Here is a 14,614-nt window from a genome sequence, read left to right on the forward strand (position 1 = left end):
CTCTGCAGGGAGGCACCACAGAGTTTGCTGCCTTCCCCTGCCCCTTTCCCTCCTGTTCCCATCCCTGCAGCCCAGGCTGGTTAATGCATCCCCAGGATGTTGATTTTCATTCCTGTGCCTCATAATTCCTCTTTGCCCTTCCAACCATCTCCCCAGGGAGGAGCAGCTCCCCCAGGAGGAGCCCCTGGAGCAGCTCCTCTGCTCATGTGGACCCTGAGGGATCATGGATGGGTTGATGTTGCCCCTGGCATCACCCAGTGCCCAAAATTCTGCTGTCAAAGTACCAGACTGCACAAAAAAACCATCTGTGGGATCTCAGTTCCACAAAGAGCCAGAGCCAGCCTTAATTTATATATTCCAATATCACTGTAGAGATCAAACTAAATATAGGCAAGGAGAAACACACCCCCAGTGCGAGCACTGCGCAGGACAAATGGAGACAATTAAGTCACAGCAAGAAAAGGAATTAATCTAATGATCTTTACAGGCTCAGCATCCAGCAGCCCATCAGCTATGAGGGGAAAGAATGATGAAGAGCTTGGCTGAACACGTTTTTTCCACTCTCCTTATGGGCATTTCTAGTGTGTATTCCCTTTCTTTTGCTGCAAGGAGAGGAGAGGGGACTCTGAGGGTCTCAGCTGAAGCAGCTCAGTGCTCAGGCAAAAGCACTTTGCTCAGCCTTGACAGGCTGAGAGGGCTGGGGATGGAGAAGAGAAGGCTTCAGGGAGACCTCAGAGCTCCTTCCAGTGCCTAAAGGGGCTCCAGGAGAGCTGGAGAGGGACTGGGGACAAGGGACAGGACACAGGGAATGGCTTCCCACTGCCAGAGAGCAGGGACAGATCAGAGATCAGGGATAAATTCCCTGGGAGGGTGGGCAGGCCCTGGCACAGGGTGCCCAGAGCAGCTGTGGCTGCCCCTGGATCCCTGCAAGTGTCCCAGGCCAGGCTGGAGCAACCTGGGACAGTGGAAAGTGATGGAACTGGAAGATCTTTTAAGGTCCCTTCAAGCCCAAACCATTCCAGGACCCATCCAAAGAGAAACATCTCTTGAGATCAGCCAGAACCTGCCCCACCAGCAGCTTGGACAGTGTCAGTGCAGCAGCTCTCAGCAGAATTTAATGTTCTTGGGAGAAACAAAACTCTCAGCAGCAAAGGCAGATTTCTTTCTGCAAGGGCAGTTTATTGACTGCTCCTCTGCTCTGGGGTCTCTGGGGCCCAGCTGGCCCCTGTCCTGTCCCCACAGCTCGCTGGGGAAGGGCCAACCTGCCCTGGTTTTGATAGGATAGAGGGCAGCTTTCAGCAGGAGTGGCCATGATTCCCTTTCCTAGAAACCTCCTGTCACTGTACCCACGTGTGTCCTCTTTGCAGCTCCCCTGTTCAAGGAAAAGAGCCAGCTCAGTCTGGGAGTTTGTCTTTCCTGGACTGAGAAGATGCTCAGAGCATCCCTGGGGGCAGCTCTTCTGATGGGCCTCCAGCCCTGCAAGAAGGCTGTAAGAAATGCAATATTTTGTCAACTGCTCCATCTAGTGCCATTTCAGCAGAAAAAGCATCCAGAGCACAAGGCTCAGAGCCGTGCTGGGGCTGGGCAGCTCTCCCTGCCCGGGCTCTGGAGTGGGTCCATGGGCATGTGCCAGCAGCCAGCCCTGGCCCTGTGCTTACCTTGCAGTCCCAGAACCAGGAATCTTTACCCTGATTTTCTCATCCTTCTCAAGATGGGACTATAAACCTTTATGTGGAAATATCTGCCCTGGAAACATAACATTCCTCATGAGCTCTTTAACTGCTCAGGAATCCCTTAGGTTGGATCAGGCTTGGAGCAACCTGGGCTGGTGGAAGTCCCTGTCTGGGGTGGAATGTGATGAGCTCTAAGGTTGGTCCCAACCCAACCCAGTCTGGGATTCTGTGATCCTAAATAAAGGAGGAATAAAGAGTTTATGCTACCACTGCATTTTTTCTGTTTTTGTGCAGGAATTGGGAATAAAGTCTGCTTCACCCCCACTGGACTTGGGAAGGCAGCAGAGCCCTCAGAGCCCACCTGGAAAAGGCTAAAAGCAAAGTCAGGGTGACCTTTGTTCCTTTTCCATTTGGGATGCTGCAGAACACAGATCTCTCTGATTGCTGCCATCCTAGCAGGTGCAGCTATCACAGGAATGTGCATTTTGGGGAACAAACCCTACCAAGAGGGGTAACAATGACCATGGCAGTGTTTAACCAGGACATCAAACCTGATATCCAGACATGTGACCCTGTGGGGAAAGATGATCATGGAATTATGCATCCATGCTGAGCACAACTGTAAAAACTGATGTTTTATACATGTGTGACACTAAATTAATTCTCTCCAGTGCTTTCAGGCAGAGGGACATGAACTGCTCCACCCTGGCATAATCACTTTACCTCCACAGGCTCTATGGATGTCACACTCCCAAGGTGATAATTGCCATGGGATTAATTACAGGGAGTTTAGGGGCATTACAGGGATTCCTCATTGCAGGATAAAGAGGTGGAGTCCCTCACCCCTCCAGGCTGACCTGCTGCCCCAGCAGCCCAGCCACCACCACCACATCATAACCTGCTCACGAGTTGGCCAAGAAATGCCAAGAGCCCTGAGATGGTTCCTGGTGCTGTCACTGCCCAGAGCAGGTTATTCCAGGTCTCTCCAGGTGAGGAGGCTGATGGAAGGACTGTGAACAGCACATGGCCCTTCTAAAGTGAAGGCTCTGCCCCCTGAGTCCTCAAAGCAAGGCAGGAGAACCCTTAGGACAAGAGGAAACAGAGGAAACAGAGAAAAAGTTTTGTCAGAGCAGGTTTAAACTGGACATCAGCTTTTAACACTGACTTCAATTAAAATACAGAATAAAACAAATGCACAACTACTTATGCAACCGAGCTTTATTTAGAACCTTTGAAGTCATAAAACGTCTCCTTTTACTGATCTACGTAAACATACAATCAGGAGGTTTAATTGCTTTTTCCCTTGCACAGAAATGAAGTTTTAAACAAACCAGAACACCCCCACCCAGACAAGCATGGTGCAAACTGAACTCTCTGCCTTGGCCCTGCACGTGGAGCATGGTCACTGGTTTATCAATTAGTTGCAATATAATTTTTTTTTTTTTTTGGCAGTAATATATTTGAACACACAAAGTGCAAATTACAAGAAGCAGAAAATGTTCTCTCTCCTTCTGAGCAATGAGAAGTGCAAAATGCCTCAGCCCATAAATTCTGTTATTTATGTCTATGAACTGCATGTGCATCAGAGGCTAATAAATAGCCATGGACAACTTCATGGATTGAATGTGGCAACGTCTCAGGGTGGGAACAAAAACCCAGGACAGGAGAATCATTCCCTTTGGTTGATAAACTCCACACACTGCTGCTGAGGGTACCTCCTCACACCTCACCCTGAACTCCTGTGCAACCAGAGCAGTCTGTTAAGAATTCTCCAGTTTTCTACCCCTGGAGATATCCCTGTGCTCTGCCATCAGGATTCCACTCCCACCTCACTTGGCAAATCAAACAGGACACTGGGAATCCACTGAAAATGAGAAGTCTCTTCCAGGCACTATTAAGGGAATACCCACCAATGGTTCCAGCAGGCTAAATGCACTTTGTGATTACCTAAAGTTACGGAAAACTTTCCAAGGAAATAAGGAAAACCCTTTTCCATGAGAACTTATCACAGCATCCCTGTCTCAATGTAGTTCACGTCGCTTCAGGACTGGTTCCTGTATGTAAAATGGGAAAAATTCCACTCAATTACACAGAACAGCTGCACCTTTAACACCTCCCTGCACTGCTCAGTTATTACACTGCAGATTTTCAACCTTCTTTCCATTTAATTCCTGGAATTTTTCACACAAAATGAGCAGCCAGTTCTGACCCCACCTCCCCTTTCACTTCTCCCCCCTACATCACCATTATAATTATGCCAAACACTTCCAAATCAGACTGGGCTGCTTCCTCCAAACTCCCTCCTGCTCTGGATAGGAAGATTAACCCCCAATGCCTTGCACTGCCAGGAACCTGCCTGCCAAACTCATCTGCCAAAGCACCAAGGGCACACTCACATCATCACTGCTTGATGGCTGGGATGTGGAATGAGGTTGGGAACTTTTGGCTGAACGCTCCTGCAGCCCACCTCCAGAGTGGGACCAGCCTTGGGAAGGCTCCAGACCCCAAAACACTGGCTGTGGGATTCAACTGAGCTGCAGGGGGTTGAGGAACCTCATCCCAAACTGCTGCACCTGGCTGTGGGAGATCATCCCAGCCCTGCCTGCTAGTGCCTGGTGTTACCCAAAATTGGCTCTGGCAGCCCCAAGAGAGGAGCATCCTCCAGGATCCATGAAAGGCCCTTCCTGCACTACCTGATCCTGGGGAGACTCTTGGAAATGTACATCAGTTTGGTGGTGAGGATGAACTCCATCGAGCTGGAGGGACTGCTCACCAGCATTCCAGAACTACAGGATCACATTCCCAAAGCAAACTTTTTGTCTTCATTAAAGTTTCAGGATGAACAATTATGCTGCAGCTTGGCACGACAACAACTGCCTTTGTATGCGACATGCCTAGCATATATCAGCACATTTCTTCTTAAAAAATAGAATTAGAACAGAATGAGCTACACTGTTGGTGTTCATGCTGCCTAAATATCTGAAAAGGCTCAAACATTTTAAAAGCCTAAAAAAATAAATTTCCCTCTCCCCTCATTTATTTTTCATGCTAAAGGCTGCAAATTGACACATCACAGTAATTACCTCTGACTAACTTCCACAGACCTACCCAAAGAGATAAACATGAGAAGTTCACATTTGACTATCAGACTTACTGTGCCGAGCACAAATAATTTCCCAGAGGAGAATTTGATATTTCATCATTTGGAACAGAGGTAATTTAATTACATTGCTAATGTTTTCTGGCATACTTGAAAGAACAATTAGCATAAGTAAATCACGAGTGAGATGACAAGTCACTCTGCATTTATTTCTGCCCCTCAGATGAGATCAGTTGATGATCTGAAATTCTCTTTTGTGTACGAATCCGTTCCAGGTTCAGCAGTCGCAGCCGGGGTTCAGAGCAGCGGGGACAAACCGAGGCCTCAAATAAAGCGTGACAGTCCTGTCCTTTGAAGTTCCTTAATTAAAACTTGTCCAGGGAAACCTCTGAAGCCACCAGAAGTCGTGGAGGGCGGGGAGAAAGGCTGAAAAATGGTGGGAGGCTGAATGAAGCTGGAGACGCGCGCTGGGAAGCGGGAGCGCCGGTCCAGGCTCTGCTGGGGCTGGGCAGTGTTTGACAGCTCTGCTGATGGCCTAAAAGAGCTCAGTTTGTCTCAGGACAGCACTGTCAGGGTCACTGTCCCCCTCTGGCGCTTCAGGATGGCCACGGCCTGGTCGTGGGTGACACCTTCCAGGGCCTCCCCATTGACGGCCACGATCTGGTCCCCACGCTTCAGCCGTCCGTCGTCAGCCGCCGCGCCCTGCAACGGCAAACCGGGGCTCAGCGAGGCACCCCCGGGCTCCTGCAGCCTGGAATGCTGCCTGGAGTGGGGGATGCAGCTCTCAGGGCCAGGAGAAATGGGGGGATGGAGCTCTGGGAACCCCTCAGGGCCAGGAGAAATGGCAGCGCTGAGCCCGCCCCGAGCGCCGCCGCTCTCGCTGCCCACCCTGCCAGGGTAGCACCCAGGGACAGAGCTGGCTCTTCCCTGGAAAAAGGCCCAGGGAGAGACTGGTTCTGGATTTTATGATCATGGAGAGGCTTGTTAAAGCAGCATTTGATTGTACTCCATGCCTCATGGCTGAGAAACAGCTGGAAAAGTGGGGAGGGAAAAGGAACCAACCTGGGCACTGCCCCCAGCCCCAGCAGAGATGAAGAAAAGGCCTCGGGTTGTTTAGGCTGAACATCAGGATCATTTTGGTCACCAAAAGGTGCCAAGCACTGGAGCAGACTGCCCAGTGGAGTCCCCATCCTTGGAGGGATTTAAAAGCCATGAGGATGTGGCACTTGGGGACACTGGTTGGCAGTTCTGGGGGCACAGCTGGACTCGGTGATCTCAGAGGGTTCTTCCAACCCTAAAAAGTTCTGTGACTGTCCTGAAAGCTTCCAGAGAGCTTCAGAAATGGCTCCTCTCCTCCAGACACCTCAGGGAAGTTCTGTTACCTAAATCCCAAGCCCTGCCTGCCCAGGGGGTGGCTCACAGTGTCTCTTTCTGCCCCACCTGCAGGAACTTCAGGTTCCACTTAGGATTTCTCACTCATGCTCCCATCTAGAAACTTGTAGCCCTAAGCACCAGTGAAAAAGCAAAATATTTTAATCATTTCAAATTGTAAAAATACCAGGTGTTTGTGGTTTGAGCCCCAGAAGAGCAGGAGCAGGAGACATGGCTCCTACTTTACCTTCAAAGTTATCTCAACTACGTCACCTACCCTGCCACAAGTGACACCCAGCAGGCACAGGGCAAGCAGCTGCACGTGACAGACTTCACAATTATTTTATGGCAAGTATCCCTAATTCCCACTGGTTTTCTTCCCTCCCCTTCCATTTCCATAACTCCCCTCGTGTGGCCATGCCTGACAAGTCTTGCTGGCTCATTTTTAGGAGAGGATGGGTGGGAAAAGGGGCCTATCTCCCTCCTACAATATGCTGTATTATGATTCTACCTGGCAGGGACCCCCAATCCCCCCAGACACTCAGGGCTGGGATCAGAGATGGGCTAATTCCTGTTTTTTCATCAGGATACAGCATCTCTGCAATTTCCTCACTCCTGCACAGTGGGGAAAAAAGATGCCTTCAATACCTCCTGGAAATCTCTCGGAGATTTACAGATAGAAAACTGCCTTATAAATATTTTAATGTACGAACCCAAGTTTCCCAAGTACACAGAGCAATTTTGCTGAGACAACGTGTCTTGTTTCAGCCATCAGAAATATGAAATATAAACTGAGAAGCCAGCTAGGAGTTCTGGGTCCACTAACTCACAGCAACCTACTCAGACAGTACATGTTGCTTTTTTGCTACATAATACATTAACCAAGCCAAATCTCAGGATTATTTTTAAAGATAATACAGAAAAAAAAGGGAAGAAAGCAAAAAATAAAAGATACCTTGGCAAATATAGTCTTGACATAAATGGGCAGGTCTCCATGGGGACTTCCATACCCCCCTACAATACTAAATCCCAGTCCATCAGAGCCTTTCTCCAAAGTAATAATCTTAGGCTGAGGTGCTCTGAAAACACAATAAATATCACTTAGATAAGCAGTGTCTGTCTCTGGGGACTTGATGCAGAAGGAACACTTACACAGACATTGATCTACCACCAGGTTTTTTCAGTTTTTTCACACAGTCACAAAGCATGACCCTTGCACTGGAACATTCCTGCAAAGCCCAGAGTCCAAGGCTGCTCTGTGTGCTCCAGCTCCTCACTTGCAAAAAATGATTTTAAAGTATTACATTATACCCACACGCCTGTGCTCATAGCTCCAGAGCTCATTAGCTGGAGCCTGAACTCTTCAGGGGTTTTCTCTGCCTACACTGAGCAAAGCAAGATTTTTTTGGGTGGGATTTAGACCACTGATATGAATTTATCCATCTCAAATTTGAAATTAGCAGTTTCCACGTGTGGAGAAAGAACTGCTGTGGACAGAGGGTGGTCAGGCATTGGCACAGCTGCCCAGGGCAGTGCTGGAGTCCCCAGCCCTGTGTGGATGGGGACATGGGTCAGTGGTGGCCTTGGCAGTTGGACTTGATGATCTGACAGGGCTTTTCCATTTGGCATCTTCCACCTCTCTGAAGGTGCAGCCCAAGCTGAGTAATATCTATGCATTTTTTAGGATTTACCTAATTCTGCTTCAGATTTTCACCTCCAAATTTCCCTGCTGCTTTGATATGAAAAAAGAATTCAAATCCTTTTGTAAAGCACGCAGTTGTCCTTTGGGAGCAGCAATAAAACCAGTATCTCACATTGTAAGACCACAGAATGCAGCACAAAGAGCTCAACTTTTACACTCAACCCTCCTGAGGAAATCAACAGAACCCTCCTCAAAATAAATAGAATGAACCACAGAATGAAAATGCAGAACATAATGAAAATGATGAGCTGAAATGGAGAATAAATTAATTTCAAAGTGGTGACTGGGATGCTACAGTGAGAAAAGCACAGGATGGAGAATGATGGATGGCAGGGCTGGACCTCCAACTTCCATCACCACACACAAGTGCTGCAAGCAGGAATGATTTTAATTGGATTTTTTTGACTCATAAAGCTGTAAAGATTGAAAATGCAAAGTTCTGGGACGTGTTTTGTGAGGTGTCTTTAACACCTCTGGCATCAGTCTGCCAATACCAAATTATTTCAAATTGCTGTGACCAGAACTCCTTCCAGATGAAGCCAATGGACAAGGGCAGGAACATTAGGGAAGAAAAGGGATTCTTTTTCCTTGAAAAACACCCAGAAACCGTGCTTGGAAACACATTTTGTGCTTATTGACTCAAGCAATTTCTGTCAGCAGGCAAAGACAGACAGGAGCCCACCATCAGCCTGGGGAAGGTCACAGAGCTTTCATTGTACAGGTGATGGAAAAGAAGAGACAGAAGCAGTGGGAGAGACCTCCTTGCAGCCTTTCCCTAGCCCAGGAATCCACCCCAGCTCTGCAGGAGAGCAGGAAAACTCACTCAGGATCCTCGGAGGGATGCTCAGAGGGCAGGTTGAGGCTGCAGCCCGTGGACATGCTCTCCAGCTGGCTGGCAATGGCACTGATGTTGGTGTCTGCCACCACCTGGGCAAGAGGGATGCAAGGAAATACAGGTTGGAAAATCAGCTGTTGGCTTTTTTCCCCAGGCAAGTTTTAAAACCAAGTCCTGCTCTCTTAAATCTCCGCTGGTTCCACACTTTCAGGGAAGAGCAGCCACTTTTCTGAGTTTTCAATGCAAATTTTGCTCTGAAGCTTCTCTTGCCCTCCCAAGACCAGCACTCAGGCTCTGGGCAAAGGGGAAGAGTCTTTCTGGGTAATCCAGAGAAAAAGGCTGCTTTTCCAAGGAAAGAGAGCCAACACAAGGGGTCCAGGACTGGTCTTGAAAGAAACCACCACAGCCTTTAAGATAACACCAAGATCTCAGGGACCATTGGGCAAAACCCCTGAAATGCCTCAGACTGGTTTGCTTGATGAGCAGGAGACAAATTAATCCTTGGGTTTGACTTCTCTGAGTTTTTAGCCTGAAAAAAACCTGGATTGTTCAACTTCCCAATTCTGGGTCCTCCATTATTCTGAAAACATCCTGAATGATGCTCTGAGGGCTGGAGCACCTTTCTATGGGAAAGGTTTTCCATGGAAAGGTTTCTTTCTCTAGGCTGGGAGAGCTGGGAATGTTCACCTGGAGAAGGATCCAGGGAGAGCTCAGAGCCCTTCCAGAGCCTGAAGGGGCTCCAGGAGAGCTGGAGAGGGACTGGGGACAAGGGATGGAGGGACAGGACACAGAGAATGGCTCCCACTGCCAGAGGGCAGGGCTGGGTGGGAGACTGGGCAGGAATTCCTTCTGTGAGAGTAGCAAGGGCCCTGTAATTAACTTTATTTTTAATTCATTGATGCTGATTTTTTATTTACTTTTTTTTTTCCTGGAAATTTTTCGAAGAAACCACCACCAAGTGGTTTGGATTTGAAGTATTTACAGGTGAAAGGACATCAGTTTCCCAACAAGTTCACGCTGTGGTTATCCCCTAACTCCAGCTCCCTCTGAGGAGACATTCTTCTCTGCCTGACATTTACTGCAGCACAGGAGTTCAGCTCAGACACAGTGAAGAGCAGCCAGGAAGCACAATTCCAATACTTCCTCTAGCTGTGGCCCTCTTTTATCAAAGTGAGCAGGTACTTCTTCCACTCGTTGCTGTGAACTTGGCTTTAAGGAAAACTTCCCTTTTCAAAGGAAGAAATTTGTTCTATAAATCTGTTTTAAATGAGTGCTCACAATTCTTCCACAGCAATATTTCCCTGTTCCCCAACCATCTGGAGCCAAGAGGGTGAAGGAGCCAGGAGGTTTCCATGCAAATTCTGCATCCCAGGATGCCCCAAAGGAAAGGGGTCCAGCAGATGAGAACAGCACCTGGCTCAGCCAGCATAGACCTCACCAAGGCTCCCTTCCTGTGGCACCAGAGTAAGGAATTCCAGCCAGGATTTGTCATGTTTTTTGTTGTTGTTACTCGATAAAACGAGGGTAAAACCAAATCTATATTCAAAAATCTTCAGCTGGCAGCAAGAACACATCAGAGTTCAACAACCTTGTAAAAAAGCTCCCCCTTATCTCATTACTACACCTGCAGAAAAGAAATTAAATTAAACCAAGGCATCAAAACAGCTGAGAGGGATGATTGTTCCCCTGAGACCTTAATCTCCCATTTGCAAACAGCATTTGCAAACCCCTTCCCAGGACGTTCCCACAAAAAGCCTTTCCACCCCACTGAACACAATTATCTGACCTCTCAGAGCAGTCTGCCACGACAGGCTCCACCCTGATAATCAACAGAATTACTTCATGGCACACCACCCCTGATGATCACAGAGATAGGGTTGCTCCTTTTGGGGTGTTTTGGTTAAAAAAGAGCAGTTTGGTGGTGGAGAGCTTCCTGTGCTTGGTGGGGAAGGGAACCACACCAGGCTCTGACACCACTCCAGGTGTTGAAATACAACACCCCACCTTCCTAGAGCAGATTTTTAATGGAGGCAAACAGCCTCTATTCTATCCCAACAAACCTCTATCATCTGTGAACAGCATCAAGCTCATTTTAATGAGGCAGAATGCTCAGAAGAAGAAAAACAGCCAACTGACAGGCCCAAAGGCACTTCCAGAAGAAGCTCCTTGACCCAGTGGCATTTCTAGAAGAAGCTCTTGGTTTGTGTGAGCGACCCAGTGCCAGAGTGCCCCATCAGGAATATTTTTAAATCCATCATGAGGTGCAATATTGAGCTGTATTACAGCTTTCAAGATGAGCAATTTTGGGTTCTGCAGCAAGCTTTCATTTTCTATTCAGGGAACACTGTTGACACGAAAAGTGAAATTACTCAACGTTAGTAACAATATGATAACTATAATTTAACAGAGAATCCTCAGCTGCTGTGAATCTGTGTGTTTCCTCTGACTTCAATGGAACTGCACAAAACACCATCTGCTCTGGAACTGGCTCATCACTTACTGGGTCAGCAGTTCATGGACAGACAAAACAGAGAATGAGCAAGTCTCAAACTAAGTTTATTATCATTTCATTGCCTCTTTTTTCTTCCCCCCCTCACCCCTGTTTTTTTATAGTCACATTTGTGTCATAATACAAGCAGGAAGCTTGCAGAAGTCCCTCAGGATGAGTTCCAACCCAAAATGCTGTGATGATGAAGAGAGTTAAGAGCAGATTTTAGTGGTGCCTTCAGCTTGTTTTCCAATTGTTGCAATAATTCTGCAAACGAGGAGGATTTGGAATTCTAACTGGCAAGCATTTTCCCCACTTCTTTGTGTAAACATAAAAATAAACTATGGATCAACACAGTGGCAGGCAGCAATCAGAAGCAATGTGGCAGAAATGTCCCTTTCAGCTACCAGAGAAACACAGCAGTGACAGCTCTGTTTTCATCCTTTACCTGATGAACACTCAGTTCCAGGCAGCTCTGTCTCAGTGCTGATGCCATCATTTTTCCCAAATTCTGCTAGAATTTCTTTCAAGGACAAGGAAACCACCCTGTGGGTCCCTGTCTTCTTACATCACAAGCACACACACACATTTTCTTGTTCCTAGTTAACTTCCAATTAAAAAAAAAAACCCAACCCACAACTTGGGAGCTTGTTGATTTATCACGTGTGGCAACAAGTTATTTTGTTCTCTTTGTTATGCTTTTATAGAGCCTGTGTGAATGGCAATAAAGAATTTTTGAATGGAAATGATTTCTTGCTCTCCTTCTGTGTAATTCCCACCAGCAAAGCACCCTGCAATTCTGTGATGCCTTATGCCAGGGATGCTCAGGGTTTTTCTGTTTTTTTTTTTTTTTTTTTCCCCTTCCTGAATGCCATTTATCTACCCTGCTGCAGCTGCATGTTCAATTTATCACCATACCTGCAGGATAATGCTCCCATAAGCATTCTTTAGTAGATTAACTGCATCTGCATGAGACAGCCCATCCAAAGGTTGCCCATTAATGCTGACAATCCGATCTCCAACCTGAAAGTACAACAGCAATGGAAAATTACCAGCATTAGGGAAAATTAAAATTAAGAATGCTTAAAATTCCTCGTGAACTTGGCACTGCACAGTCATGCTTCTCTTTTGCAGGATCCCTTTTGTGAGGATTCTGCACTGCCAGTGATCATTTCCCATTCTTTTTTTAACACTAACAATATGATCAGAGAAAACAAAGATGGGTTGTATTCTGCTCTTTCTATTTGCAAGCAGAGAGGGAGGGAGATTTTCTCTGCTGTCCTCCCATCCAGAAAGGATTAATTTGTGTCTGAATGTGCAGACAAGTTCATATTCTTCCAGACCTTGTAAGCACGTGCTGAATGCTGCATGGGAGAGAAGGAACTTCTGATATTAATCCAATTAACCTGGATGATTTCTTCTTCCTACACACAAAAAATGATCTCGACCCTGCCATTGTTTCATTCCATCAGAGACAAGGCAGGAGTGTAGCAGCATGTCCTAATGAATCTCATGGGCCAAAGCAGGTGGATCTGCATAATAAACTCTTTTCAATCCTCATAATTCCTTGAGACTCTCTCCAAAACTGGAGAGTTCACCGTGACCATGGCTGGAAACCCCCACGTGCTGTGGGTCTGACACAAGTGCCTCGTGTTGCTGTTTATTTAAGATCAAACAACTCATTTCTGATCTGGTTCCTACCTGGCAGGAGCTCTAAATGATGCCCAGTCTGGAGTTCCCAAAATACCTGTGGTGTCCAGAGGGCCTCTGCTGCCCTGCCTGGGTCTGGATGAACACTGACATCCCATGACCACTACAAATGCATTTCAGCTCTCTCTCTGTTCATCACTTTCCCACTATGGGCAGCAATTGCCAAGATGGGAAGAGAAGGGCAGGTTTGTTTTTTGGGGTGGTTTTTTTTTTGTTGTTGTTGTTGTTTTGCTTTTATAAAAATTGAGGCAGAGCAGTCTGTGAGAGATCATCAGTGACAGCAGATGCAGAAGTGCTTGAGGCTTCAAGAGACACATGGGAGATGAAACAAGAAATATTAGGGGCCTAAAATTTCCTAATGTTAGGAAATATTAGGAGATAAGAGGGCCCCTGTACTCACTCTGAGCCTCTGTGTGCGAGCAGCCACTCCGCTGGCCTGGATCATGGCGATGAAGATGGGAATGTCTCCCAGGGGACTGCCCTTCCCTCCTGCTATGCTGACACCCAGGGCATCATATGGGCCCTGGAACACAGCAAAAAAACCATCTGCAGCAGGGGCAGCTGGCAGAGGGCAGGGCATGGCAGGAACTGACTGCTTTGGTTGGTGGAACAGGAGAAAATGGGTCTGACACACACATCTCCTCACCCAAAGCACAGGCACACATCCCACCCCGGCTGCAAACACAAATCATGCAGCTTGACTCGAGAGAAATGCTGCAAAAATGAACAATTTCAGTGGAAGGAGTTGGCTTTGTGAATGGGCAGAAAGCAACTCACTGACCCTTGTTATCTCCACAGTCCTCGGGCCCATATCGGCTCCTCCTAATAAAGAAACAAACAATTAGCTTCTGTAATTAAGAGATAATATAATTAAGAGATAACACTGTCAGGTGACAGCAGTCCCTTGCTGCCTAGGCAGAGTTATCACCAGGCAGGAGTGGAGGCTTCCTGTGCCAAGGCAGGCAGTGCTGCCCACGTGAGGAGGAGGAGGAGAAGGAGGAGGAAGGATGAATGTGGTGTAATCCCTCCCGGTGTCACCCTGACTCCCATTGTAGCCCAGGCACAATCTAGGGCACTGCAGCACTGCCAGCCTGGAGAACAGCCCTATTGTGCCTTCACTCAATTAAAGATTGGATTATTATTCCTAAATCACAGCGTCCTTGCACAAAGGGCCCTGGGAATGGTGCAGTTCCAGGGATCTCCTCTGCCCCTTTGTGCTGTGTTGGAAAATAATGGACAGGCAGGAGGTCAGGCTGGTGTGGATCCAGTAAAAGGGTGTGGAAATGTACTCAAAATACTGGGAAAGGGGAGGGAAAAGGGAAAGAAAAGGGGAAAGAAAAGGGGAAGGAGAAGGGGAAAGAAAAGGGGAAAGAAAAGGGGAAAGAAAAGGGGAAAGAAAAGGGGAAAGAAAAGGGGAAAGAAAAGGGGAAAGAAAAAGGGAAAGAAAGGGGGAAAGAAAAGGGGAAGGAGAAGGGGAAAGAAAAGGGGAAAGAAAAGGGGAAAGAAAAGGGAAAGGAGAAGGGGAAAGAAAAGGGGAAGGAAAAGGGAAGGAAAAGGGGAAGGAAAAGGGGAAGGAAAAGGGAAAGGGAATAAGGATGAGGGGAAGGAAAAGGGCAAGGTAATAAAGGTGAGAGGGAAAGGAAAAGGGGAAGAGAAAAGGGGGAAGAGGGAAAAAGGAACAGGGAAAAGAGAAAGGGGTAAGTGGGAAAGGGGGAAGGGAAGAGAGAAGAGGAGA

The 14,614-nt window shown here is 47.3% G+C and overlaps 1 protein-coding gene across 10 annotated transcripts in view; it reads right to left on the bottom strand.

The window, feature by feature from the left end:
* Nucleotides 1-2,876: 2,876 nt before the first annotated feature.
* Nucleotides 2,877-14,614, bottom strand: part of PATJ (PATJ crumbs cell polarity complex component) — a 141,039-nt gene continuing 129,301 nt past the window's right edge. For 9 of the 10 annotated variants that reach the window (XM_059853657.1, XM_059853659.1, XM_059853656.1 and 6 more), the window contains 6 exons: nt 13,661-13,701; nt 13,280-13,402; nt 12,088-12,192; nt 8,670-8,773; nt 7,100-7,223; nt 2,877-5,475 (listed from right to left, as the gene is read on the bottom strand). In XM_059853657.1, the coding sequence (XP_059709640.1) occupies nt 5,329-5,475; nt 7,100-7,223; nt 8,670-8,773; nt 12,088-12,192; nt 13,280-13,402; nt 13,661-13,701 (644 nt within the window). In that variant the 3' untranslated portion in view covers nt 2,877-5,328. The remainder of the gene's footprint in view (nt 5,476-7,099; nt 7,224-8,669; nt 8,774-12,087; nt 12,193-13,279; nt 13,403-13,660; nt 13,702-14,614) is intronic. The other variant, XM_059853658.1, reaches the window with a different exon arrangement.

The sequence above is a fragment of the Haemorhous mexicanus genome, chromosome 9, assembly GCF_027477595.1.
Source record: "Haemorhous mexicanus isolate bHaeMex1 chromosome 9, bHaeMex1.pri, whole genome shotgun sequence".
Taxonomy (NCBI): Eukaryota; Metazoa; Chordata; class Aves; order Passeriformes; family Fringillidae; genus Haemorhous; species Haemorhous mexicanus.